General features: G+C 44.9%; 4 protein-coding genes across 20 annotated transcripts in view; 2 read left to right on the top strand and 2 right to left on the bottom strand.

The window, feature by feature from the left end:
* The window catches only part of LOC139222824 (GRB2-associated-binding protein 1-like), a 14725-nt gene extending 14197 nt beyond the window's left edge, over positions 1-528 (top strand). The window contains exon 13 of the mRNA XM_070854705.1: positions 1-528. This exon is cut by the window's left edge and continues 14 nt beyond it. Coding sequence (XP_070710806.1) covers positions 1-172 — 172 coding nt within the window. The 3' untranslated portion in view covers positions 173-528.
* A 1696-nt stretch (positions 529-2224) lies between these two features.
* On the bottom strand, positions 2225-21726 carry LOC139223108 (programmed cell death 1 ligand 1-like). 6 transcript variants are annotated; one of them, XM_070855058.1, is made up of 4 exons: positions 14577-14731; positions 3256-3338; positions 2652-3008; positions 2225-2531 (listed from the first exon to the last, which is right to left on the bottom strand). In XM_070855058.1, exons 2-4 carry the CDS (start codon positions 3320-3322, stop codon positions 2320-2322), a joined length of 636 nt encoding a protein of 211 aa, XP_070711159.1. In that variant the 5' UTR covers positions 3323-3338; positions 14577-14731; the 3' UTR covers positions 2225-2319. The 6 variants fall into 6 exon arrangements, with proteins under 6 accessions (XP_070711159.1, XP_070711158.1, XP_070711162.1 ...); XM_070855057.1 differs by having other exon boundaries at positions 14621-14731; XM_070855061.1 differs by having other exon boundaries at positions 2225-2528; positions 14621-14731.
* On the top strand, positions 14390-17770 carry LOC139223112 (programmed cell death 1 ligand 1-like). Of its 2 annotated transcripts, XM_070855069.1 has the most exons (4): positions 14390-14659; positions 16344-16426; positions 16674-17030; positions 17118-17770. In XM_070855069.1, the coding sequence occupies exons 2-4, from the start codon at positions 16360-16362 to the stop codon at positions 17321-17323; spliced, it is 630 nt and encodes a 209-aa protein (XP_070711170.1). In that variant the 5' UTR covers positions 14390-14659; positions 16344-16359; the 3' UTR covers positions 17324-17770. The 2 variants fall into 2 exon arrangements, with proteins under 2 accessions (XP_070711170.1, XP_070711171.1); XM_070855070.1 differs by lacking the exon at positions 14390-14659 and having other exon boundaries at positions 16321-16426.
* A 4205-nt stretch (positions 21727-25931) lies between the features above and the next one.
* The window catches only part of LOC139223103 (programmed cell death 1 ligand 1-like), a 38070-nt gene continuing 36501 nt past the window's right edge, over positions 25932-27500 (bottom strand). For 7 of the 11 annotated variants that reach the window (XM_070855039.1, XM_070855040.1, XM_070855041.1 and 4 more), the window contains one exon: positions 25932-26492. In XM_070855039.1, coding sequence (XP_070711140.1) covers positions 26272-26492 — 221 coding nt within the window. In that variant the 3' untranslated portion in view covers positions 25932-26271. Of the gene's footprint in view, positions 26493-26540; positions 26892-27138; positions 27222-27500 lie in introns of all 11 variants that reach the window. The other 4 variants (XM_070855047.1, XM_070855048.1, XM_070855050.1 and 1 more) reach the window with 1 other exon arrangement.

The raw sequence follows: 27500 nt of genomic DNA, 5'->3' as shown, positions 1-27500 counted from the left end.
CGAAGGAGGAAGCGGCGGCGGCGAGCCGGCCAAAGCAGGCGAGGAGCGAGCCCGGGGCGAGAGCACCCGTGTGGACTACGTGGTGGTGGACCCCAAAAGAACCAAGGCCCTGAGGAACACCAGAGAAGCATGGCATGATGGGAGGATGTCCACGGAGAAGGAGAAATGCTAGAAATGCACCGCTGAAGGAAAACAAAAGAAGAAGAATTTATTATTGGGCGACATTAACATCAGTGGAGCTCTTCCAATCCATCTTCAGTTATAATCTGGATTAGCTCAGATTATTTCTTCCTGCTTTGACTCCAAGAAGTTTTGTAGGTTTAAAACATAAAGATAAAATCAGCTGATCTTTAATCGTGTTTCCTGCTGAGAATAGTGACACAAACCAGTGTGGGATGAATGAGATGTTCTGCTGATCAACAAATCCTGATAATGTGATCGATCCAATCAGATGATGTGTGACGGACCTGCAGAGTCCCGCTGATTCAGAGAATGAATGAATGAATGAATAAACACTTCACGTCACTCTCTGGGCTCCCTGCTTGTTTTTATTGGTTTTTAACGCATCACAAAAGCGTCTGAATCTCCGTCCAAGCAGCAGATGTGTCCACTAAGAAACACACCAATAGATCTGTGAAAAAAACATTTACTCCAACAACGCAGGAAAATGTAAAACTGTATTGGAATGCGGCCCAAACATGGAACCTGAGCTGGACTGTGTTGTACTTCTTAGTCTCACCACTAGGTGGAGTAACTGTCCTGAACGAGGCAGCTTCTCTATAAAATGAGTAATAGAAGAAGAAATGTGCTACAGGTGACCCAAGATGGCAGAATTCAGGAAACACAAGAGAGCAAGTGAGTGTAGAAAGTTTCAGACGTGATGAGAGCTCAGCTGATAACTAATGAAGATCACTTCTGCATTACGGAGGAGCTGCTTGATGTTAGCAGTCTAAAGAGCACCAGGACAGGTGAGGATGTTTCTGAAGCTGTGCCAGGTGCATGATGGGACTTAAATGGGACGAGCTGTGTGGAGGTACGATGGGATGGAGCTCCAGCTGGGACAGGTGAGCGCAGAGGAATCTACGGTGTCCACCGAGGGTCAAGAAAGTGGAGGTAAGGCTGTTAATTTGAGCACCAGGGCTCTAACAGACTATTTCAAGCTTCCCTCTCTGATGCTGATGCTGGTTAAGTCGTGTCTCTGTGCTGCAGCGGTTTTATTCCCTGAGATCAGAAATGGACCAGTTTTGAAGAGAGAAGGACTCTTCATGAGCTCAGTGATCCTCTGGTTGGCATTTTTAGTGGATCTCACTGAACAAGAGCCCACAAGGCAAAGACCAGCTTGTACCACAGCTAATAAATGAAAGCCCACTAATGGAAAGGCTGTTTTTTTTTCAGTTATCAAGCAGAATTTACCTACATTTGATTGATTCACCTCTAGTGGATTAAAGTTAGCAGTATAACTCTCTTCTAGTAAGTGGCCCAGCCCTTTGTATGTTTTTCTGTATGTGGCCCTCAGTGGAAAAAGCTTGGACACCTCTGATTTAGAGGAAACTCTGGGCTGCAGGATGTTTCTGCCACAAGATGGCGCCAGCGGTTGAAGCAGAGACGGTGCAGAGGTCAGTCTTTGGCTCAGACTGGATGGAAGATATTCTACATGAATAGTAACTCATCATCTGCATATATAGATATATATAATAGTGTGTAATCCACCTTCAGCAGGAAACATGTGGCTCCTTGAGGATGAGGAGGGTCACTGAGCTGCTGGATGAAGAGCAGCACTTCAGTCCAATGGAAATCTCACTGCAATGTGGAAACACTCTTATCTATATTTCATTACGTCCATTTAATGATCTTATTCCTTTTCTTTCTTTTTATTCGTCAGTGTAGCTTCAGTGTTGTCATGTGACCTCAGGACGTAAAGTCACCAACTCCAAACTGTCAATTAAAGAATTGTTCAGTAGAAAGTTTAAAGAAGCTGAAAATAAAGAGCTCAGTCAGAGTCAGAGTCTCTACAGCTCATAGCTTCATGTATCATAAAGAAACAAACACCAAGAATCCAAAAGTATGTGAACATCCACAATGAGTTTGACTTTAAATAAATATTTCTTTATTTAATCAGCACATATTTACATTTACAAAGACTTTAAAAAGTGCATTATGTGTAACATGGGACCTCTCTCTCTCTGTGTGGGAGCAGACTGACGGTCAGAGGAGAAGACCTCATCTATGTACATAAAGCTCCTCCTTCTGCCCCCCCAGGCAGAGCGGACAGCAGCTGATGATGAACTGTGGGGCGGCTTCAGAGGAAGAGTCCTGCTTTCACAGATGTAGCTCCTCAGGATGTAGCTCCTGATGCAGCTTCGGGAGCTTCCATTTGTGAATGTACAGACAGCGACAGAGAGCCAGAACAACGGCTGCTACTGCTGCCAGTCCCAGTCCAGCATAGAGCCCCGGCCTCCCCTGGCTCTCTGGCTCTGGTTCTGGTTCTGGTTCTGGCTCTGGAGTCAGAGGTTTGGGCTCATCAACAGCTGCTGTAAGAAACATTAAAAGAACAAGTGTGATTTCTCATGTCTGCACCATGTCTGCACCATGTCTGCACCATGTCTGCACCATGTCTGCACCATGTCTGCTCCATGTCTGAGTCCACTCACCTGTGATGCTGAGGGAGAACGGTTTGACCTTCCTGCCGGATCCAGTGAACATCCTACAGCGGTACTGACCCGAGTCGTTCATCTGGACTCTGGACAGGTGAAGCCGGACGCGTCCTGTTCTCAGAGCGTCTTTGTCGCACTGAACCCGTCCTGCAAACTGCTCGTGTGGAGGCTCCTTATCCATCCTGAATATGTCGTCCAGATGATAAAACACCTTCAGCTCAGGGTCCATGAGACAGTGGATCTTCAGGGAGGAGATGGAGATGTTGGCTCTGGACGAGAAGCACCATTCCACTGTGACGTTACTGCCCTCCACTGCCTGGATATCCAGAGCCCTGTCATGACACTCAGTCACTCCTGAGAGCAGAAAGAGAGGAAGAGGAGCAGAAATGTCATCCACTGTTGGGCTGATGGTTCAGGTGCTGAATCACAGGATCAAACAGGATTATTAACATTATGAAACACAGATAAAACTGACTGATCCTCTCTGTCGCCGCTCCAGGATCTGCTGTTCCGTTTGCTTTGCTTGTTTCTACACATTCATGTCCACTAAAAGTGGCCCGTTTGCAGGATGTTGATGATGATAAAGTCTGCAGCTTCTCACCTGCTGCACCACAGAACAGCCTCACAGCCAGCAGACACAGCAGAGAAGAAGCCGTCCAGCCCTCCATTCTTCAACAGGCCGTCCTGAAACAAAGTGAAACACAGGAGCAGCAGCTCTTATTACAGGTGAACATGTAGGAGCTTCCAGACAGACAGGGGGGGCAGGGTTCAGAGGGGGGGCAGACACTGCTTCAGAGGGCAGGAACAGGAACAGACACATCCAATAGGAAACTAATCAATACACATGAGATCAAATCCACAACTGTGCAAACACAGCTGAGTTACTTCACCAGGCTCACAGGAGACAATGAGGGTCATAGATGTAATGCTGCCTGCTGAATAGCCCCCCACCCCCTGCTGAGCATCTGCCTTTGGCAAGTCTAATGCTTGGTTTAAGTGGATGTTACTGCATCATCTCACACACTGACTGCTGCACAGAGTGAAGCCAAGATGGCCGACAGACAGCCAGAAACACCAAGTTGCTCATTTCTTTCTGTTCAAACCTTCGAGAAAAAGAAACCCCAGCAGGTAAGAAACATTTTGCTAAATTTTCCAAGTATTGATTTTATATTGGGAGGAAATTATGATTAATCACATGACCACTGAATTGTACATCATGCATCAGTAGCTATAATTCAACTACTGGACATGTAAATATACCTTTTTTTAAAATCTGGGTTGAAAGAAATTAAGTTAAAATCTTGTTTTTCATCCTAAACATGAATAAAAACACTTCCTGACTGAGGTAAGGATCATAATTCAAGCATGAAAGGGTTCAGTTTCCAGCATTTGAGTACTGGGATTTCGGCGGATAAATGCATCAGCGCCTTGAATGTGACACTTATTAAACTAGCCCCCCTGAAATAAATGGTAAAACGAAAAGTGGATTTTATTGAGGAAAACTTGTTGAAGTTTGGCTGTTTAAACTCATATTTCTGAATAAAACAGTCACTTTTAGACTCCTCAATAAATGTTAAGCCCCACACTTAGTCTGTGTTTTACGTTTTGGCCCCTTCTTTGATTGAGTTTGACCCCCCTGGTCTATAAAGCAGATTATCCTCCATGTGTTCTACACACAATCCTCTTCTATTGAGGTGCTGACACATAATAAAAGTGTTACTGACTTACTGCATCAGAGCCAAAGTGGTTTTTACAAACATGCTGCTCATTAAATAATCAGAATAGATCAGAATATATTCACTAAAAGCAGTGAGAGATGTGATGACACTGAGTAGATCAGTTACTGTCCCAGAAATAAACACAGAGAGAAGAAAACCAACCTGCTCCTGGAGAAACGAGCAGCAGACACACTCCTGCTGAACTTCTCTCTGTGGGAGCTGACAGGAGTTTTAAAGTGTCTGCAGAGTAGACCTTACTGAGGATCCTTCCACAGACGCTTTAAAACCGCTGTCAGCCTCCACAGAGAGCGGTCAGCTGTGCCTGTAAAATTTGCACATTACTTGCACATTTAAACCAGTCTCCAGCTCCGGAGCCGCTGGTTTAGACCGCAGTTGTATAGCGTCTGTGGGAGGAAGGATCCTCATGTTTCAACATAAAAACCTCCCACAGTAACATTTTGACAAACTCGGACAAAACCGCAACTAAAAAAAAAGAAACATGTTTTCACACTTGAGTTTGTGGTTCGCTGCTTCCTGCTTCTGTCTTGTTCAATTGCGCCATAACATTCTCGCTGCTTCCTCTTTCTAAAACTTTCTGCTCACGAACAAAAGTCAAACACACTGAAGGTTGTTTTCTGTAATCAGACCACTGAAACGTTTCATCCTGCAGGATCAGTTTTAACACCTCTTTCTTCTGCGGTCTGGTCGGGACACACCCTGGTGGATCAAACTGTGAATTTATTCTTTGTCTTCTGACATGCAAATTCCCATCACAATTCCTCCCTTTTGATTATACATTAATCACAATATTAACATCAAGAATATTACATCAAACAAAACCACCTCAGGTAGATTTTAAGGTTTGTCATCATAAGGTATTCATGAGAAAATAATGCTGTCTTTCTGGGGTATGGGCACATTTGCAAAGAGTTGGGGGGTGTAATGAAGTCCATGCAGCCTAGGCTGTTCACACGAATTCCCTCGGAGTCCACGTCCGTGTTCCACCGTTGTCCAACGTTGGCAGATCGAGTCTACTCATGTACGTGTATTCTCTGGATTGTGTATGTGTGTTATGTGTTTCACCGGTGCAACACTAAGCGGCGCTTGGCTCGCACTTAGTGTTGGGAAGAATCAACGCAGCCTTGTCTCGTGCGAGAGCGAGTGTTCACTCCTGTGCGTTCTCTTGTGGTTTCAAGTTGGTGCACAGGAGGAGAGATGTCCTCTGATGGAGTTGGGACCTTTCTGCAGTGGCTAGCGTGGATCCAGGTGACTCTTTTGGAGATCTTTATGGCCGTGTGTGTGGTTAGGAGGATCTGGAACGGACCCTGCCAACGCTTGTGTTTCCAGTGACGCCGTTGGAAATCCTTGATGACTATCCAGTCTCCAGGCTTGAAATGATGCAGCATGTGATCAGTAGGTTGAGGGAGGGCTGTCTTCAAAAAGGGCCATCAGGTGGAGGAACTTTCACAAAAAAAAATTTTTGAGCTGCAACTGAAAATCCTTTAGTGAACCAAGACTGTGTAATCTGATCCAACATTCCTCCCTTTTTGACACATGGTCAGAACCGTGTGTCAAATGGGCATAATGTGGAAAGAAATATTTGGTTAGGTGTGGCTTGCTGTCAGGGCTGATTCATACACCTGTGGGAGAAACATAAGCATTGCATTTGCGCCACAATGCCTCATCATCCCCAGTGGCAAACTGCTGTATGGAGAGAAGTGGATCATCAGTGTCAAGAGGGAGAGAAACAAAAATGTCAGAAGGTGAGATGGAGGGGAAAACTTCCACTGTTCTTTGCAGCAACCTTAGCAGCTGCATCTGCACGAGTGTTGCCTGTGGAAATAGGGTTAGAGTTGCTGGTGTGAGCAGCACACTTGCAGACAGCAATAGAGGAAGGCAAAAGAATGGCTTTGAGAAGGTCAGACACTTGTTGAGCGTTGGAAATAGGTGTGCCTGAGGAGGTAATGAAGTCCCTTTGTTTCCAGAGGGCACCAAAATCATGAACAACTCCAAAGACATACCTGGAATCTGTATGTATAGTAACAGATTTCCCTTTCGCAATTTTACAGGCTTCGGTGAGCGCTACAAGTTCATTTTGTTTTTTGTTTTTTTTTTGTTTTTGTTTTTTTTTTTTGAGCAGAGAAATGAGAGGGGAAAGAACCTGAAGCAAGAGTTTCAGTTTGAGAGCACACAGCAAAACCCACACAGTTTTGTCCTGTAGTGGGGTCCCGGGAAGCTGAGCCATCTACAAAGGAATCAAGTCAGGATTAGTTAGAGGTTGAGCAGACAGATTTATACGAGGGGTACAGAGTTGGGCTGCAGCCACGCAGTCATGTGGCTCGCCATCATCTGGAAGAGGGGGGAGAGTAGCTGGGATGTTTTCTGTACAGGAGTTTACATACAGAGTGAGGAACAGACATGGTGAGAGGAGCATACAACACAATATCCTGTGATGCCAGCACAGCCTTCTCAGCTGCTGCAACAGCACGAAGACAATGAGGGAGTGCTGCAGCCACAGGGTCAAGTTTTGCAGAGAAATACCCAACAGGGCGCAGTTTCCCTCCATGGTCCTGCAAAAGCACAGAAGTTATGCAACCTTGTCGTTCGTCTACAGTCTGTATGAAGGGTCGAGTCAGGTAAGCGTAGTCAGCTGTTGGCTTCGTCAGTCCAGGTCAGGGGCGCATGCGCATGGGGAAGGCCTATCGTGAGCTCACGGAGTGGTTTATCTACAATGGCATGGTTTGAATGAATGTGTGGCAGTACGAACACATTCCCAGTAAGGACATCGTTTGATTTTTAGTCTGTGGTTTGGGAAGCCTGTGAATGGCTTCAGTTCTTTTTTGAGAGAGAGAGAGATTTTGCCCTGTGGAAGAGATAACATGTCCTAGAAATGTTACTTCTTGTTTCACAAATTGAAGTTTTGATTGACTAGCTTCGTGGTCTCTTTCAGCTAGGTGTTTCAACAGTGTCACATTCACATTGTTTAGCCGACACCTATCATTTGCTTAGCAGAGCATACACTTTCAAAACACTATGTGGCACCCAAGTCAACTAACAAGGAGAGAATCATGTCCAGAAATGGTTGATGTTTACATCGGCTTTCCGTAACATGTCTCCTTATTGTACTTTGTATGTGTGTCTATAGGAGGTGTCGTCTAAGGTGTTACATAGCAGAAGCAGATTCTCCATGTGCGTGTGTGTGTGTGTGTGTGTGACCTCTGTGTGTGTGTGACCTATGTCCTGTGTGTGTGTCCTATGTCCTGTGTGTGTGTGTGTGTGTGTGTGTGTGTGTGTGTGTGTGTGTGTGTGTGTGTGTACCTGTGTGTTGTGTGCGTCCTATGTGTGTGTATGTGACGTGTGTGTGTGTCGTGTGTGTGTGTCCTGTGTGTATGTGTGTGTGTACTGTGTATGTGTGTGTGTGTACTGTGTATGTGTGTGTGTACTGTGTATGTGTGTGTGTATGTGTGTGTGTACTGTGTATGTGTGTGTGTATGTGTGTGTGTGACCTGTCTCTGTGGCTCGCACTCCCCGGTCTGATTCTGGAACTCCTCCCTTTCCACTGGCGCCCGTATGTCAATCCGATGTGTGAGGTGCCTGCCGCTGCTGGTGGTGCAGGCATCATGAGCAATGTTGGGTGGGGGCCCAGCTGGGTTGGACCTTCGGTCTCGTAGGTCTCCAGTGTTGTCCTTGGCCTTCTGCAGCTTGTGCTGTAGCTTGAAACAGAGTTAGCATGGCCCTGTCTTTATCAGACTTGCGTTTGTGTTCCTGCATTTGTTTCTTTTCCATCAGCTGTTGTTCGGCGTGAATGGCATGTCGGCGGTTTTCATTTAATCTCGCTTCAATGTAGCATACACAGGAGGTCTTCACAGCTGTAGATATGTCAGGGCGGAGTCCATTTAGAAAACAATTGGTTAGGTGTGTTTCCCACACCCCCAGTGTGTGTCCCCTGTTTTCAGGTTGCGCAATGCCGTGCTTGTTTGTATGCAGCGTTATCCTGATGGTCCCAGTCAGGGTGTGTGTGATGCGTTCATGGCCGTTGCTTTTGTCAGCAACCTTGGAAAAGTCCGTAGCAGAAACTGTCTTACCCAGAAGGTGTTTTATTTCAGGCATTGTGGGCTGGAATTGATGGCAAAAGTCATTAAACTGAGCTACAAATACTGTTCCATTGATGTTCATGGGAGGGAGGTGTTCAGAGGCTTCTATGATGTCCTTGTCTGTCCACGGTCTGTAAACCACAATAGGACCCTCTGGTCCCGCTACTGCCACCATCGGCGCTTGGAAGACAGCATCATCAGAGTTTTGTTCACGGTGTTTCATTCTCTGTCGGGTGGACATGTAGTGGCCTGAAGCTCCCTCATTTCCCTCAAATGACGAGTCTGGCTTTCCTTGTTGGATGCCGTCACGTCTGTCCTGTGGTGGTACAGCTGGCTGGGCAGGCGGAGGAGTCGGCTTGTTGTTGATGACGGGGCGGCGCAGTGTTGAGGTCGGGGTCCAGCTTCAGAGCGGTGAGCTGCGGATTCAAAGCAGAAACAGGCTGCGAGTATGGGGGAGGACAATTAAGTGCGTGCGAAGTTTGTGTTACTTCAGGTTTATCGTCAGGCTTCACATCATTCATACGATCACTTTAACAACTTGCTGTACGCTTTCTGTCCCTATTTCCCGCTTCCTTCTCCCACACTGTGAGACACTTCATGTGTTTCTCCATATCTTCTAACTCCCTAACAGAAACTTTCTTTTTCCTTTTCATATCCTTCTCTCGCTGCTCCAATCTTTCCCGCAGTTTCTTCAGTTCATTCATACTAAGAGCCATATTCTGGGAACCCATATTTCGAACTCCATGTAGACAGACAGGCCAAACTATTTTCTCCCCATTTTGCTCTCATGATATCAACAATGGGTCCGCTTGGCGGACTATAATCCTGCCTCCCATTGTCACTTCCCATGTTCCAAACATGGACGTATATACGGATACCTCAATGTGAACGTCTTCACAAGGGTTAGCTTCGTTTACGGTACAAGCTAACAGAAAACTTGGTTTTGTTTCTAGCACACTACCAACAAAAGGCTTATTTTTTTACCTATTCATCAGTCTTGAGAAAAATGAGGGTTCAATAGGCTTGGCGTATTCTATCTTAAATTGCAGAAATTGAAAAAATTTTTACTTTACCAATTTTAATTTGGAGGTTTTTGAGTTCGTAGGATGCCAGCGCTGAGGACCTGAGTCGACTTTAACGGCCCTCTTTTCTCTCTTACGTGGAGGTTGAGATGGAACTTCTGGTCCAGGCTGATCAGGCCACCGTCCTTCAGCTGTCGGCTCAGGCGATCAGTCGAGGCATCCCACTTCTGACACCAAGTTTGTCGTGGAAATTTCTGAAAGATAAAGTCTACTGCATGGAGTTCTTGTGCGCATTTATTTTTGCAAAAAGGAACAGCTGTTACAGAGACAGTCACGCAGTCTAACAGTTCTGAAACAGAGTTCCCTGAGTCTGTATCTCTGTTGCTTTTTATGAGGTGGGGACCTGTAGGCTTGGGGGTTTGGCCTGTAGACCCTGGGATATGCAAAAGAATACACATCCTGTTGATCAGACGTTATTTCAACACCTCCTTTGTTCCCATACCTGGCCGGGATGCATCCTGACAGACCAAATGTTTTAACACCTCTTTCTTCTGCGGTCTGGTCGGGACACACCCTGGTGGATCAAACTGTGCATTTACATTTCTTTGTCTTCTGACATGCAAATTCCCATCACAGCACTGAAGGACACATTTCCAACAAATGTACACCCTGATAATATTCTTATTGAGTCACTGGGCTCTGTGTCCTTGAGTTATTGTTTGACCCAGATAAACCACTTTCTCCTGACAGTACTGCAACTTTTTCTGAGAAACCTTGTGCCCTTTCTCTGCCAAAACCTGCAACAGCTTAATTGAATCCTTATGACATATTTCTTTGTTTGGTGAACAAATAATAATGTCATCAACATATTGAACCACAATGCTCTCCAAGATCTGATCTATCCCTGCCAAATCATCTTTCAATACTTTATTGAAAATATGAGGACTGTGTTTAAATCCTTGTGGCAACCTCTTGTATTCATAGAATTGTCCTTTGTATGTAAATCCAAACAAACCTCGACTTTCTATACTAAGTGGAACACTGAAAAATGCTCCACACAGATCTAACACTGTGAAGCATGCAGCATTTGGGGGAATTTGAGCTAACAAAGTGTGAGGATCTGGCACTTCAGCTGGGAAATCAGCCACCACTTCATTCACTGCTCTCAAACCGAAGTTCAACTCTTACGGGCTGGGCTGATTTCACAAAACCAATATCCGTACTATGCTTTGACCACAAACATTCTCGACTTCAACACTGAGAATTGACTCATGTGTCATCTGCACAGTCTGTGGTTGTCCTCGTCCTTGAGCGGAAATCATAATCTTTATAAACCGCTGGTCTTCACTTCTCCAAATAGCAATGGGCTCTCAGAAAGTCCTCAATAAGTCCTCAACCCATATCTTACTATTCTACTGCTTACTCAGAAGTAGAATTGGGATTACCACTGTGCTACAGAGCAATGGTGGGGGTATATCTAATGTATGAGCTACATCCTGAGGAGCTACATCTGTGAAAGCAGGACTCTTCCTCTGAAGCCGCCCCACAGTTCATCATCAGCTGCTGTCCGCTCTGCCTGGGGGGGCAGAAGGAGGAGCTTTATGTACATAGATGAGGTGTCTGCTGCTCTGAAGAGAAACCCACTGGATGGATCCCTGAGGACTGAGCTGGTTCTTCTGCAGGACTCTGAGCAGAGAAACAGTCCAGCTGAGACCTGGTGTCTCAGAGCTGAAGGGCTGTTTCTCTGGGAGCTTCACAGACTTCTACTGCAGCCACATGAGGGAAGGGAGGACTGTTTTCTGTCTAACAGGGTGAGAAGCTCTGTGTTAAACAGAAGTTCTCCTCTGACCGTCAGTCTGCTCCCACACAGAGAGAGAGAGGTCCCATGTTACACATAATGCACTTTTTAAAGTCTTTGTAAATGTAAATATGTGCTGATTAAATAAAGAAATATTTATTTAAAGTCAAACTCATTGTGGATGTTCACATACTTTTGGATTCTTGGTGTTTGTTTCTTTATGATACATGAAGCTATGAGCTGTAGAGACTCTGACTCTGACTGAGCTCTTTATTTTCAGCTTCTTTAAACTTTCTACTGAACAATTCTTTAATTGACAGTTTGGAGTTGGTGACTTTACGTCCTGAGGTCACATGACAACACTGACGCTACACTGACGAATAAAAAGAAAGAAAAGGAATAAGATCATTAAATGGACGTAATGAAATATAGATAAGAGTGTTTCCACATTGCAGTGAGATTTCCATTGGACTGAAGTGCTGCTCTTCATCCAGCAGCTCAGTGACCCTCCTCATCCTCAAGGAGCCACATGTTTCCTGCTGAAGGTGGATTACACACTATTATATATATCTATATATGCAGATGATGAGTTACTATTCATGTAGAATATCTTCCATCCAGTCTGAGCCAAAGACTGACCTCTGCACCGTCTCTGCTTCAACCGCTGGCGCCATCTTGTGGCAGATGTATAATATCTTCCAGTCTGAGTTTGGGCAACATTAACATCAGTGAACCTCTTCAAATCCATCTTCAGTTTTAATCTGGATTAGCTCAGATTATTTCTTCCTGCTTTGACTCTAAGAAGTTTTGTAGGTTTAAAACATAAAGATAAAATCAGCTGATCTTTAATCGTGTTTCCTGCTGAGAATAGTGACACAAACCAGTGTGGGATGAATGAGACGTTCCGCTGATCAACAAATCCTGATAATGTGATCGATCCAATCAGATGATGTGTGACGGACCTGCAGAGTCCCGCTGATTCAGAGAATGAATGAATGAATGAATAAACACTTCACGTCACTCTCTGGGCTCCCTGCTTGTTTTTATTGGTTTTTAACGCATCACAAAAGCGTCTGAATCTCCGTCCAAGCAGCAGATGTGTCCACTAAGAAACACACCAATAGATCTGTGAAAAAAACATTTACTCCAACAACGCAGGAAAATGTAAAACTGTATTGGAATGCGGCCCAAACATGGAACCTGAGCTGGACTGTGTTGTACTTCTTAGTCTCACCACTAGGTGGAGTAACTATCCTGAACGAGGCAGCTTCTCTATAAAATGAGTAATAGAAGAAGAAATGTGCTACAGGTGACCCAAGATGGCAGAATTCAGGAAACACAAGAGAGCAAGTGAGTGTAGAAAGTTTCAGACGTGATGAGAGCTCAGCTGATAACTAATGAAGATCACTTCTGCATTACGGAGGAGCTGCTTGATGTTAGCAGTCTAAAGAGCACCAGGACAGGTGAGGATGTTTCTGAAGCTGTGCCAGGTGCAGTTGGCATGATGGGACTTAAATGGGACGAGCTGTGTGGAGGTACGATGGGATGGAGCTCCAGCTGGGACAGGTGAGCGCAGAGGAATCTACGGTGTCTGCCGAAGTGGAGGTAAGGCTGTTAATTTGAGCACCAGGGTTCTAGCACAGACTATTTCAAGCTTCCCTCTCTGATGCTGATGCTGGCTAAGTCGTGTCTCTGTGCTGCAGCGGTTTTATTCCCTGAGATCAGAAATGGACCAGTTTTGAAGAGAGAAGGACTCTTCATGAGCTCAGTGATCCTCTGGTTGGCATTTTTAGTGGATCTCACTGAACAAGAGCCCACAAGGCAAAGAGCAGCTTGTACCACAGCTAATAAATGAAAGCCCACTAATGGAAAGGCTGTTATTTTTTTTCTTGGATCATATTCAGTTATCAAGCAGAATTTGATTTGATTGATTCACCTCTAGTGGATTAAAGTTAGCAGTATAACTCTCTTCTAGTAAGTGGCCCAGCCCTTTGTATGTTTTTCTGTATGTGGCCCTCAGTGGAAAAAGCTTGGACACCTCTGATTTAGAGGAAACTCTGGGCTGCAGGATGTTTCTGCCACAAGATGGCGCCAGCGGTCCAAGCAGAGACGGTGCAGAGGTCAGTCTTTGGCTCAGACTGGATGGAAGATATTCTATATGAACAGTAACTCATCATCTGCATATATATATATATATATATATATATATATATATATAAATAATAGTGTGTAATCCACCTTCATGGGACACATGAAAGGGTTCAGTTTCCAGGATTTGAGTACTGGGATTTCGGCGGATAAATGCATCAGCGCCTTGAATGTGACACTTATTAAACTAGCCCCCCTGAAATAAATGGTGAAACGAAAAGTGGATTTTATTGAGGAAAACCTGTTGAAGTTTGGCTGTTTAAACTCATATTTCTGAATAAAACAGTCACTTTTAGACTCCTCAATAAATGTTAAGCCCCACACTTAGTCTGTGTTTTACATTTTGGCCCCTTCTTTGATTGAGTTTGACCCCCCTGGTCTATAAAGCAGATTATCCTCCATGTGTTCTACACACAATCCTCTTCTATTGAGGTGCTGACACATAATAAAAGTGTTACTGACTTACTGCATCAGAGCCAAAGTGGTTTTTACAAACATGCTGCTCATTAAATAATCAGAATATATTCAATAAAAGCAGTGAGAGATGTGATGACACTGAGTAGATCAGTTACTGTCCCAGAAATAATGACAGAGAGAAGAAAACCAACCTGCTCCTGGAGAAACAAGCAGCAGACTGACTCCTGCTGAACTTCTCTCTGTGGGAGCTGACAGGAGTTTTAAAGTGTCTGCAGAGTAGACCTTACTGAGGATCCTTCCACAGACGCTTTAAAACCGCTGTCAGCCTCCACAGAGAGCGGCCAACTGTGCCTGTAAAATTTGTTACCTCCCTGTTCAACTTGGTGGAGGCCGGGCCACAAAACCGGTCTTTCAACCCCTTGTTGAAAATATGGGCTTGGCCCTATTGTCCCCGCCCTCCAGAATCCACTCCCTTCTCTGGAAAGCACCTTGTGGGCTGCAGTGGAGGAAGTCTGAGATACTCTGGCAGCCATTTCTCACTAAAAACCCTCTGAAGACAGTAGACGACAGCAGAAAGTGACTTTTCCTCACAGACCTTCTGCAGAGGGTTTGTTTGTCCCACTGTTGCAGCAGCTGAAGCTTGTCTGGTGACTGGAAGTGAAGGGAAGTGACCATCAGTGTTTGTCTGGACTCTCTCAGTGACATGGAGCTTTACGCTGTTTCACCTTCAGTATGTGTAAAGGAGCTGTGGGACCTTCCTCCTCCTCACCTGAGGGGTGACACAGTGCTGCTCCTCTTCATCACTCAGGTGAGCACATGAAGCTTTTGGTCTCATTTACTGTTTCAGTCCTCTGTTAGTCTCTTTGATCGCACACCTTTTAAACCTGACTCTCAAGCAGACAAAAGTTTTCATATTTCGGTTTTTATTGAATTTACTTTGGTCTAAATCTCAAAATCAGGACCAGTCAGAGAGAATAAACATGTTTTCAGCTCACACTTTAGTTTGTGGATCAGTCAGTGCTTCCCGCTTCAGTCTTTTTAAACTGCTCAACACACTCTCGCTGCTTCCTCTTTCTAAAACTTTCTGCTCATGAACAAAAGTCAAACACACTGAAAGTTGTTTTCCAGTGAATCAGACCACTGAAACGTTTCATCCTGTAGATCTGTTCACATTGAACCGACAGACTTGTAGAGAAACACCTAAAGGTCCATGTTATGAAGTTCAATAACCTCCTGAGAAGAAAAAGGCTTTTCATACCTCCCTGTTTCTCATAATGCAGGTTTCTGCGATGGAAGACAAACATTACAAACACACTTCCCTCTCAGATCTTTCTCACCTGAGGACAGGATCTACATAGAACCGGATTTTGTCCTTATGTACGAAAAAGTGGGAGGTGTTCTTTATGCCGAGATTTTCTCCGAGATTTTGTCCTTATGTACGAAAAAGTGGGAGGTGTTCTTTAAGCCGAGATTTTCTCCGAGATTTTCACCGAGGTTTTTTTTCGGTCTATACTGTGGGAGGTCTTTTGTTTAGAGGGAGGAGGTTAGGGTTAAGGTTAAGGAGGAGCTTCTCACAGACGGATGCCGAGATTTCCACCGAGGTTTTTTCGGTTTATACTGTGGGGGAGGAGCCTCACAGAAGCTTTAAAACTCCTGTCAGCCTCCACAGGGAGAGTAGTTCACCAGGAGTTTGGCTGCTGCTTGTTTCTCCAGGAATAGGTTGGTTTTCTTCTGTCTGTCATTATTTCTGGGATCTGATCAGTATCATCAGATCCCTCACTGCTTTTATTGAATATATTCTGATATATTCTGGATTATTTAATGAGTAACATGTTTGTAAAAACCACTTTGGCTCTGATGCAGTAAGTCAGTAACAAACTGGACACTTTTATAATAGAATAGAAGAGGATTGTGTGGAGAACACATGGAGGAGCATCTTCTTTATAGACCATCAAACATGTGATAGAAAACTGGACCCTGGAGTTTACAACAAGGTCTCTGAGGTTTTCTGGAGGTTTTGTCCTTGTGTACGAAAATGTGGGAGGTCTTTTATTTTCTCCGAGATTTTGTCCTAAGTTTTCTCCAAGATTTACTCTGAGGTTTTGGTATTTGCCGAGATTTTCTCCGAGATTTTCTCTGAGATTTTCTCCGAGGTGCTGGTTTTCTCCGAGATTTTGTCCTTATGTACCAAAATGTGGGAGGTCTTCTTTACGCCGAGATTTTCTATTCAGCAAGCAGCATTACATCTATGACCCTCACTGTCAGCTGTGAGCCTGGTGAAGATTCAGCAGCAGAAATAACTCAGCTGTGTTTGCACAGTCGTGGATTTGATCTCATGTGTATTGATTAGTTTCCTATTGGATGCGTCTGTTCCTGTTCCTGCCCTCTGAAGCAGTGTCTGCCCCCCCCCCTCTGAACCCTGCCCCCCCTGTCTGCTCCTACATGTTCACCTGTAATAAGAGCTGCTGCTCCTGTGTTTCACTTTGTTTCAGGACGGCCTGTTGAAGAATGGAGGGCTGGACGGCTTCTTCTCTGCTGTGTCTGCTGGCTGTGAGGCTGTTCTGTGGTGCAGCAGGTGAGAAGCTGCAGACTTTATCATCATCAACATCCTGCAAACGGGCCACTTTTAGTGGACATGAATGTGTAGAAACAAGCAAAGCAAACGGAACAGCAGATCCTGGAGCGGCGACAGAGAGGCTCAGTCAGTTTTATCTGTGTTTCATAATGTTAATAATCCTGTTTGATCCTGTTATTCAGCACCTGAACCATCAGCCCAACAGTGGATAACATTTCTGCTCCTCTTCCTCTCTTTCTGCTCTCAGGAGTGACTGAGTGTCATGACAGGGCTCTGGATATCCAGGCAGTGGAGGGCAGTAACGTCACAGTGGAATGGTGCTTCTCGTCCAGAGCCAACATCTCCATCTCCTCCCTGAAGATCCACTGTCTCATGGACCCTGAGCTGAAGGTGTTTTATCATCTGGACGACATAGTCAGGATGGATAAGGAGCCTCCACACGAGCAGTTTGCAGGACGGGTTCAGTGCGACAAAGACGCTCTGAGAACAGGACGAGTCCAGCTTCACCTGTCCAGAGTCCAGATGAACGACTCGGGTCGGTATCGCTGTAGGATGTTCACTGGATCCGGCAGGAAGGTCAAACCGTTCTCCCTCAGCATCACAGGTGAGTGGACTCAGACATGGTGCAGACATGGTGCAGACATGGAGCAGACATGAGAAATCACACTTGTTCTTTCAATGTTCCTTACAGCAGCTGTTGATGAGCCCAAACCTCTGACTCCAGAACCAGAACCAGAACCAGAGCCAGAGAGCCGGGGGAGGCCGGGGCTTTATGCTGGACTGGGACTGGCAGCAGTAGCAGCCGTTGTTCTGGCTCTCTGTCGCTGTCTGTACACTCACAAATGGAAGCTCCTGAAGCTGCATCAGGAGCTACATCCTGAGGAGCTACATCTGTGAAAGCAGGACTCTTCCTCTGAAGCCGCCCCACAGTTCATCATCAGCTGCTGTCCGCTCTGCCTGGGGGGGCAGAAGGAGGAGCTTTATGTACATAGATGAGGTGTCTGCTGCTCTGAAGAGAAACCCACTGGATGGATCCCTGAGGACTGAGCTGGTTCTTCTGCAGGACTCTGAGCAGAGAAACAGTCCAGCTGAGACCTGGTGTCTCAGAGCTGAAGGGCTGTTTCTCTGGGAGCTTCACAGACTTCTACTGCAGCCACATGAGGGAAGGGAGGACTGTTTTCTGTCTAACAGGGTGAGAAGCTCTGTGTTAAACAGAAGTTCTCCTCTGACCGTCAGTCTGCTCCCACACAGAGAGAGAGAGGTCCCATGTTACACATAATGCACTTTTTAAAGTCTTTGTAAATGTAAATATGTGCTGATTAAATAAAGAAATATTTATTTAACGTCAAACTCATTGTGGATGTTCACATACTTTTGGATTCTTGGTGTTTGTTTCTTTATGATACATGAAGCTATGAGCTGTAGAGACTCTGACTCTGACTGAGCTCTTTATTTTCAGCTTCTTTAAACTTTCTACTGAACAATTCTTTAATTGACAGTTTGGAGTTGGTGACTTTACGTCCTGAGGTCACATGACAACACTGAAGCTACACTGACGAATAAAAAGAAAGAAAAGGAATAAGATTATTAAATGGACGTAATGAAATATAGATAAGAGTGTTTCCACATCGTAGGAAGAGTCTGCAGTGAGATTTCCATTGGACTGAAGTGCTGCTCTTCATCCAGCAGCTCAGTGACCCTCCTCATCCTCAAGGAGCCACATGTTTCCTGCTGAAGGTGGATTACACACTATTATATATATCTATCTATGCAGATGATGAGTTACTATTCATGTAGAATATCTTCCATCCAGTCTGAGCCAAAGACTGACCTCTGCACCGTCTCTGCTTCAACCGCTGGCGCCATCTTGTGGCAGATGTATAATATCTTCCAGTCTGAGTTTGGGCAACATTAACATCAGTGAAGCTCTTCAAATCCATCTTCAATTATAATCTGGATTAGCTCAGATTATTTCTTCCTGCTTTGCCTCCAAGAAGTTTTGTAGGTTTAAAACATAAAGATAAAATCAGCTGATCTTTAATCGTGTTTCCTGCTGAGAATAGTGACAAAAACCAGTGTGGGATGAATGAGATGTTCTGCTGATCAACAAATCCTGATAATGTGATCGATCCAATCAGATGATGTGTGACGGACCTGCAGAGTCCCGCTGATTCAGAGAATGAATGAATGAATGAATAAACACTTCACGTCACTCTCTGGGCTCCCTGCTTGTTTTTATTGGTTTTTAACGCATCACAAAAGCGTCTGAATCTCCGTCCAAGCAGCAGATGTGTCCACTAAGAAACACACCAATAGATCTGTGAAAAAAACATTTACTCCAACAACGCAGGAAAATGTAAAACTGTATTGGAATGCGGCCCAAACATGGAACCTGAGCTGGACTGTGTTGTACTTCTTAGTCTCACCACTAGGTGGAGTAACTGTCCTGAACGAGGCAGCTTCTCTATAAAATGAGTAATAGAAGAAGAAATGTGCTACAGGTGACCCAAGATGGCAGAATTCAGGAAACACAAGAGAGCAAGTGAGTGTAGAAAGTTTCAGACGTGATGAGAGCTCAGCTGATAACTAATGAAGATCACTTCTGCATTACGGAGGAGCTGCTTGATGTTAGCAGGCTAAAGAGCACCAGGACAGGTGAGGATGTTTCTGAAGCTGTGCCAGGTGCAGTTGGCATGATGGGACTTAAATGGGACGAGCTGTGTGGAGGTACGATGGGATGGAGCTCCAGCTGGGACAGGTGAGCGCAGAGGAATCTACGGTGTCCGTCGAAGTGGAGGTAAGGCTGTTAATTCGAGCACCAGGGTTCTAGCACAGACTATTTCAAGCTTCCCTCTCTGATGCTGATGCTGGTTAAGTCGTGTCTCTGTGCTGCAGCGGTTTTATTCCCTGAGATCAGAAATGGACCAGTTTTGAAGAGAGAAGGACTCTTCATGAGCTCAGTGATCCTCTGGTTGGCATTTTTAGTGGATCTCACTGAACAAGAGCCCACAAGGCAAAGACCAGCTTGTACCACAGCTAATAAATGAAAGCCCACTAATGGAAAGGCTGTTTTTTTTCAGTTATCAAGCAGAATTTACCTACATTTGATTGATTCACCTCTAGTGGATTAAAGTTAGCAGTATAACTCTCTTCTAGTAAGTGGCCCAGCCCTTTGTATGTTTTTCTGTATGTGGCCCTCAGTGGAAAAAGCTTGGACACCTCTGATTTAGAGGAAACTCTGGGCTGCAGGATGTTTCTGCCACAAGATGGCGCCAGCGGTCCAAGCAGAGACGGTGCAGAGGTCAGTCTTTGGCTCAGACTGGATGGAAGATATTCTACATGAATAGTAACTCATCATCTGCATATATAGATATATATAATAGTGTGTAATCCACCTTCAGCAGGAAACATGTGGCTCCTTGAGGATGAGGAGGGTCACTGAGCTGCTGGATGAAGAGCAGCACTTCAGTCCAATGGAAATCTCACTGCAGACTCTTCCTACGATGTGGAAACACTCTTATCTATATTTCATTACGTCCATTTAATAATCTTGTTCCTTTTCTTTCTTTTTATTCCTCAGTGTAACTGTCCATCTCTCCAAACTGTCAATTAAGGAAGTGTTCAGTAGAAACTAAAAATAGTTTTTTTTATTATTTTTATTTAATCAGCACATATTTACATTTACAAAGACTTCAAAAAGTAAATAATAAAACCAGTGGATGTGCAAAAACACATTTCATGTCTATTTCTGCTGCTTGTCGCAGGATATCCACAAACATGTGAGATGTAACTGAGTACATTTACTCTGCTTTATACTAGAAAACAGAACCAAGAAACAAGTATTATTGATCAGTGTGGATAAGCTTCCCTGCAGAATAAATACTGAGCTTCAGCAACAATCATAATGCAATAATTTAATATATGAGACTTGAGCAGCTTCTTCACTTCGTCCCAGCTCACAGTGTCCTACCTGCTGCAGCACCACAGCACCTCTGACAGGTGAGTCAGCACCACAGTGGACCTGGAACCAGAGAAATAGTCCCAGAGTTGGACCAGAGGGAGGAGACGCTCCAGTCCACAAACAGCCCTTCAGCTCTGAGACACCAGGTCTCAGCTGGACTGTTTCTCTGCTCAGAGTCCTGCAGAAGAACCAGCTCAGTCCTCAGGGATCCATCCAGTGGGTCCCCCCCACCCCCCCAGGTAGTTTCTGATGATGACCTGTGGGGCGGCTTCAGAGATAGAGTCCTGCTTTCACAGATGAACCATATTGTGCTCTTGAGGCTCCTGATGCAGCTTCAGGAGCTTCGGTTTCTGAATGTACAGACAGCGACAGACAGACAGAAGAGCTGCTGCTACTGCTGCCAGTCCCAGTCCAGCATAGAGCCCCAGCCTCCCCCGGCTCTCTGGCTCTGGTTCTGGTTCTGGATGTGGCCCTGGAGTCAAAGGTTTGGGCTCAGCTGCTGTAAGGAACATTGAAAGAACAAGTGTGATTTCTCATGTCTGCACCATGTCTGCACCATGTCTGCACCATGTCTGCACCATGTCTGCACCATGTCTGCTCCATGTCTGCACCATGTCTGAGTCCACTCACCTGTGATGTTGAGGGAGAACGGTTTGACCTTCCTGCCGGATCCAGTGAACATCCTACAGCGATACTGACCCGAGTCGTTCATCTGGACTCTGCACACGTGAAGCCGGACGCGTCCTGTTCTCAGAGCGTCTTTGTCGCACTGAACCCGTCCTGCAAACTGCTCGTGTGGAGGCTCCTTAATCATCCTGAATATGTCGTCCAGATGATAAAACACCTTCAGCTCAGGGTCCATGAGACAGTGGATCTTCAGGGAGGAGATGGAGATGTTGGCTCTGGACGAGAAGCACCATTCCACTGTGACGTTACTGCCCTCCACTGCCTGGATATCCAGAGCCCTGTCATGACACTCAGTCACTCCTGAGAGCAAAAGAGAGGAAGAGGAGCAGAAATGTCATCCACTGTTGGGCTGATGGTTCAGGTGCTGAATCACAGGATCAAACAGGATTATTAACATTATGAAACACAGATAAAACTGACTGATCCTCTCTGTCGCCGCTCCAGGATCTGCTGTTCCGTTTGCTTTGCTTGTTTCTACACATTCATGTCCACTAAAAGTGGCCCGTTTGCAGGATGTTGATGATGATAAAGTCTGCAGCTTCTCACCTGCTGCACCACAGAACAGCCTCACAGCCAGCAGACACAGCAGAGAAGAAGCCGTCCAGCCCTCCATTCTTCAACAGGCCGTCCTGAAACAAAGTGAAACACAGGAGCAGCAGCTCTTATTACAGGTGAACATGTAGGAGCTTCCAGACAGACAGGGGGGGCAGGGTTCAGAGGGGGGGGGGGGCAGGCACTGCTTCAGAGGGCAGGAACAGGAACAGACGCATCCAATAGGACATGTCCACTGAAGTGTACATCATGCATCACTGACTATACTTCAACCCATAAAACATGGGTTGAAAAACACAGTGTCACGTTAGGTGTGGCATTCGTTTATTACACATACCCAAACACCAGCCAATATGACACCATCTTATGGACTAATTACAATGAAAACACAAGCTAAATGAAATTAGAATAAATATATATACACTACTCACAAAAACTTAGGGATATTCGGCTTTCAGGTGAAATTTCAGGATGAACCACCACCAATACATTTCCTGCTTCAGTTAGAATTGGTATTTAAACAGTCCTCCTCATCCTGCTGTTCACATTCTGACATCATGAGACCAAGACGACACCTAACAGTTGATCAGCAGCACCTCAACACTGGAGGCTTCAAACAGGAAGTCCTCAGACGGAGGTGTTCACTGAGCTTAGAGGGTCACAGAGTGTCATCAGGAGGTTGGAACAGTGATACAGAGACTGGAAGAGTCACAGAAAGGAGAGGAGTGGACGTCCTTTGGCCACGTCCCAATTTATTGAGACACTGAACATGTTTTGTTGTGGTATACCTACCACTGTTGGTAGATTTTCTTTAAATAAATAGTTAAAAATTAAGAAATCACCAGTGCATGTTTCTACTTAAATGTCCTACTTTCATGATATAATATCACTGTAACATTCACTTTTTACATTTTCCATAAATTTCACCTGAAAGTTGAACAAACATCCTGACTGAGGTAAGGATCATAATTCATGTATGAAAGAGTTAATTTTCCATGATTTGAGCGCTCCAACCTCCACTTGTCCCTCTGGACAGAAAACCTCAGAGACTTTGTTGTAAACTCCAGGGTCCAGTTTTCTATCACATGTTTGATGGTCTATAAAGAAGATTCTCCTCCATGTGTTCTCCACACAATCCTCTTCTATTCTATTATAAAAGTGTCCAGTTTGTTACTGACTTACTGCATCAGAGCCAAAGTGGTTTTTACAAACATGTTACTCATTAAATAACCCAGAATAGATCAGAATCTGTTCCTGCCTCCTCTGTGGGACAAACCTACCTGCTCCTGGAGAAACTAGCAGCAGACAAACTCCTGCTGAACTCCGGTTTAAAGCGTCTCCGTCTTCCTGCAGAGACTCTGACCGCCTGTAGGCGCTCTGAGACGGGGAGCAGCTCACGGCAGCACCCGCTGCTACTGAGGACAGGAACTGGAGAAACCACAGGTGTTTAAACACCAGAGAGTCCAAAACACCAGAGAAAGTCTCCAGGAGGATTGTCGTCAGGTTTAAGGAGCGTGTCAGATGGACATTTCTGACGTGATTAGTATTTACATGCCAACTGCCCGCCCTGTCTCGCCACTTGGTGTCTATATGAATCGTCAATCTCATTTTTTCAACCTCCAATCAGGAGAAAGGAGGCGAACTCAGGGGAGGAGATATTAATTGTCTTTCAAGTATTACTGGTATGAATTCTGAAATGACTCAGTCCCTGTGTTTAAGTAGATGGACAATAACACACACACACACATCAGGTGGTTTAGTTTTATTTTTTTTTAGTTTGCATTCACATTTTTATCATGTCCTCATTTCTATTCTAGTTTTATTTCTATTTTTTAGTTGTTTTACATGGAAGTTATCTGCAGCCTGCCCAGTTTTTATTGTGCCACAAAGTTTTATTAGGTGGCACCATCTTATAGAATGATTACAATGAAAGAATATTTTCAGAATAACTCCCACCAATAGAGTATATATTGGTGGGATGTGTACGTTTGAATGATTCTGAACCAAATCTGATCTTCTAACTGCTACCAGTGATTGTTTCCTTGATGAAAAGTTTCATATTGTCAACAGGACTGTTGTTTCTATTGTCCTTCCTGCTACAGATTTAGGATTCATGGCTCTTTGAAGGGAGCAGGATCTTAAGGAGCCGCTCAAAAGACTGGCTGTTATATTTCTTTATTTCTTTAATAGAAGTCAACCAGCCAGCAATAAAACGGAGCTCCACGGGTGGTGCTGCACTGTTTCAGGTGGGTGGAGTGAAAAAGCTGGAAGAGACGTTGTTGTGTCTTCTCTTCTCTTCTTTCCCTTCACCTAAAAAACGTTGGCACAATAAAAACTGGGCAGGCTGCAGATAACTTCCATGTAAAACAACTAAAAAATAGAAATAAAACTAGAATAGAAATTAGAACATGATTGAACATCCAATTCAAAATAGTGATCTCACTGTCAGAGCACGTTTATCCCATAGTGTAAATATTTATTTCATCACAGCCATGGACACTCTGGTGTTTCAACACCTGTGGTTTCTCCAGTTCCTGTCCTCAGTAGCAGCGGGTGCTGCCGTGAGCTGCTCTCAGAGCACTGACAGGCGGTCAGAGTCTCTGCAGACTGTACTGAAGGAAGTGAGAGTAGAAAGTTTGAGACTTTGGGGAAACTGAGAGGTTTATTTCTACTTATTTCTCTCTCTCTCTCTCTGTTGTGGTTCTGTTGTATTATTTCTCATATTAACTCATGTCAGGCTTTTCACTGTTACCATATTGATCATTATTCGTCATCTTCCTGTTGTCAGCACTATAGTTAATGTTAGTATTTTGGTTGATGGACCCCGACAGAAAGCCGCCCCACCTCTGATCCTGGTTCTGTTCGGGGTTTTTAAACTTTGTACTTTGTATTCTTATGAACGAATGAATATTTTCTGGATGCTCTGTAGCCAGTGATGCATGATGTAGACTTCAGTGGACATGTGATTAATCATAATTTCCTCCCAATATAAAATCAATACTTGGAAGATTTAGCAATTGCATGACTCCTTAGATCAGGGGTGTCCAAACTGTGGCCCGTGGTCCAATTTTCATTGGCCCACAGGAAATTCTGAAACTGTATTGGAACACATGGAACCTGAGCTGGACTGTGTTGTACTTCTTTGTCTCACCACTAGGTGGATGTTAGCAGTCTACAGAGCACCAGGACAGGTGAGGATGTTTCTGAAGCTGGGCCAGGTGCAGTTGGCATGATGGGACTTAAATGGGACGAGCTGTGTGGAGGTATGACGGATGGAGCTCCAGCTGGGACAGGTGAGCGCAGAGGAATCTACGGTGTCCGCCGAGGGTCAAGAAAGTGGAGGTAAGGCTGTTAATTCGAGCACCAGGGCTCTAGCACAGACTATTTCAAGCTTCCCTCTCTGATGCTGATACTGGTTAAGTCGTGTCTCTGCTGCAGCGGTTTTATTCCCTGAGATCAGAAATGGACCAGTTTTGAAGAGAGAAGGACTCTTCATGAGCTCAGTGATCCTCTGGTTGGCATTTTTAGTGGATCTCACTGAACAAGAGCCCACAAGGCAAAGAGCAGCTTGTACCACAGCTAATAAATGAAAGCCCACTAATGGAAAGGCTGTTTTTTTTCAGTTATCAAGCAGAATTTACCTACATTTGATTGATTCCCCTCTAGTGATAGCGATAGTGATAGACAGAATAGCTCACTTCTAGTTAGTGGCCCAGCCCTTTGTATGTGTTTCTGTATGTGGCCCTGAAATGAAAAAAGTCTTGTTTCTGCCACAAGATGGCGCCAGCGGTCGAAGCAGAGGTCAGTCTTTGGCTCAGACTGGATGGAAGATATTCTACATGAATAGTAACTCATCATCTATCTATACAGCAGACATACAACAGATTATAATAAGGAAGTGTTCTACTGAACACTTCCTTATTATAATCTTGCTCCTTTTCTTTCTCTTTATTCCTCAGTGTAGCTTCGCTGTTGTCATGTGACCTCAGGACGTAAAGTCACCAACTCCAAACTGTAAATTGAGGAAGTGTTCAGTAGGAAGTTTAAAGAAGCTGAAAATAAAGAGCTCAGTCCAGAGTCAGAGTCTCTACAGCTCATAGCTTCATGTATCATAAAGAAACAAAAGTATGTGAACATCCACAATGAGTTTAACTTTAAATAAATATTTCTTTATTTACACATATACATTTACAAAGACTTTAAAAAGTGCATTATGCGTAACAAAGGACCTTTTAATGAATTTAAAACACATTTCATGTCTATTTCTGCTGAGTGTCGCAGGATAAACAGACTATATTGTTTTTGAAACTGTTGTGAGTGGCATCATTAAGATTTAGCTGTAAACTGGTTCAGACCTTAATCACGTCCTGCGTGACGACGTCATGATGCATGTCTCATTACAGAGATCAAGATATGAGACTTGAGCAGCTTCTTCACTTCGTCCCAGCTCACAGTGTCCTACCTGCTGCAGGACCACAGCACCTCTGACAGGTGAGTCAGCACCACAGTGGACCTGGAACCAGAGAAATAGTCCTGCAGAAGAACCAGCTCAGTCCTCAGGGATCCATCCAGTGGGTCCCCCCCACCTCCCCAGGTAGTTTATGATGATGACCTGTGGGGCGGCTTCAGAGGAAGAGTCCTGCTTTCACAGATGTAGCTCCTCAGGATGTAGCTCCTGAAACTCCTGAAGCAGCTTCAGGAGCTTCCATTTGTGAATGTACAGAGAGCAACAGAGAGCCAGAACAACGGCTGCTACTGCTGCCAGTACCAGTCCAGCATAGAGCCCCAGCCACCCCTGGCTCTCTGGCTCTGGTTCTGGTTCTGGTTCTGGCTCTGGAGTCAGAGGTTTGGGCTCATCAACAGCTGCTGTAAGAAACATTAAAAGAACAAGTGTGATTTCTCATGTCCACTCACCTGTGATGTTGAGGGAGAACCGTTTGACCTTCCTCCCGGATCCAGTCACCGTCCTACAGCGGTACTGACCCGAGTCACTCATCTGGACTCTGGACACGTGAAACCTGACTCGTCCTGTTCTCAGAGCATCTTTGTCGCACTGAACCCGTCCTGAAAACTGCTCGTGTGGAGGATCCTCAACCATGTCGTAAAAATGAAAAAACAGCTTCCACTCAGGGTCCATGAACACACAGTAGATCACCAGGGAGGAGATGGAGATGTTGGCTCTGGACGAGAAGCACCATTCCACTGTGACGTTACTGCCCTCCACTGCCTGGATATCCAGAGCCCTGTCATGACACTCAGTCACTCCTGAGAGCAGAAAGAGAGGAAGAGGAGCAGAAATGTTATCCACTGTTGGGCTGATGGTTCAGGTGCTGAATCACAGGATCAAACAGGATTATTAACATTATGAAACACAGATAAAACTGACTGAGCCTCTCTGTCGCCGCTCCAGGATCTGCTGTTCCGTTTGCTTTGCTTGTTTCTACACATTCATGTCCACTAAAAGTGGCCCGTTTGCAGGATGTTGATGATGATAAAGTCTGCAGCTTCTCACCTGCTGCACCACAGAACAGCCTCACAGCCAGCAGACACAGCAGAGAAGAAGCCGTCCAGCCCTCCATTCTTCAACAGGCCGTCCTGAAACAAAGTGAAACACAGGAGCAGCAGCTCTTATTACAGGTGAATCTTACATGGAGGACAGACAGACAGTTCAGGAAACTAATCAGTACACACCAGATCAAATCCATGACTGTGCAAAAGTAAGAAGTAACCCCCCCCTTTCTTAACCCTTTCATGCAGAGAGCTCACTGCAGTGTGCAGCTATTCAAGATGTTGTTACATCTAGAGCGCATGCGTGCGGAAGTTCTAGTAAAAAAAAGTGGGGGAGGAATGTTGCCCGACAAGACAGAGACTTTC

The sequence above is a fragment of the Pempheris klunzingeri genome, chromosome 23, assembly GCF_042242105.1.
Source record: "Pempheris klunzingeri isolate RE-2024b chromosome 23, fPemKlu1.hap1, whole genome shotgun sequence".
NCBI classification, from domain to species: Eukaryota; Metazoa; Chordata; class Actinopteri; order Acropomatiformes; family Pempheridae; genus Pempheris; species Pempheris klunzingeri.
Note: the sequence above shows the minus strand (reverse complement) of the source record. Positions and strands in the feature narration are given on the sequence as shown.

Bases quoted from the DNA above. Each gene is read 5' to 3' on its own strand.
- LOC139223112 (XM_070855069.1), top strand. From the start codon at position 16,360: ATGGAGGGCTGGACGGCTTCTTCTCTGCTGTGTCTGCTGGCTGTGAGG. The intron at 16,427-16,673 runs GTGAGAAGCTGC...TTCTGCTCTCAG, and splicing joins GCTGTTCTGTGGTGCAGCAG to GAGTGACTGAGTGTCATGAC. The intron at 17,031-17,117 runs GTGAGTGGACTC...TGTTCCTTACAG, and splicing joins GTTCTCCCTCAGCATCACAG to CAGCTGTTGATGAGCCCAAA.
- LOC139223108 (XM_070855060.1), bottom strand. From the start codon at position 21,687: ATGGAGGGCTGGACGGCTTCTTCTCTGCTGTGTCTGCTGGCTGTGAGG. The intron at 21,375-21,620 runs GTGAGAAGCTGC...TTTTGCTCTCAG, and splicing joins GCTGTTCTGTGGTGCAGCAG to GAGTGACTGAGTGTCATGAC. The intron at 2,532-21,017 runs GTGAGTGGACTC...TGTTTCTTACAG, and splicing joins GTTCTCCCTCAACATCACAG to CAGCTGTTGATGAGCCCAAA.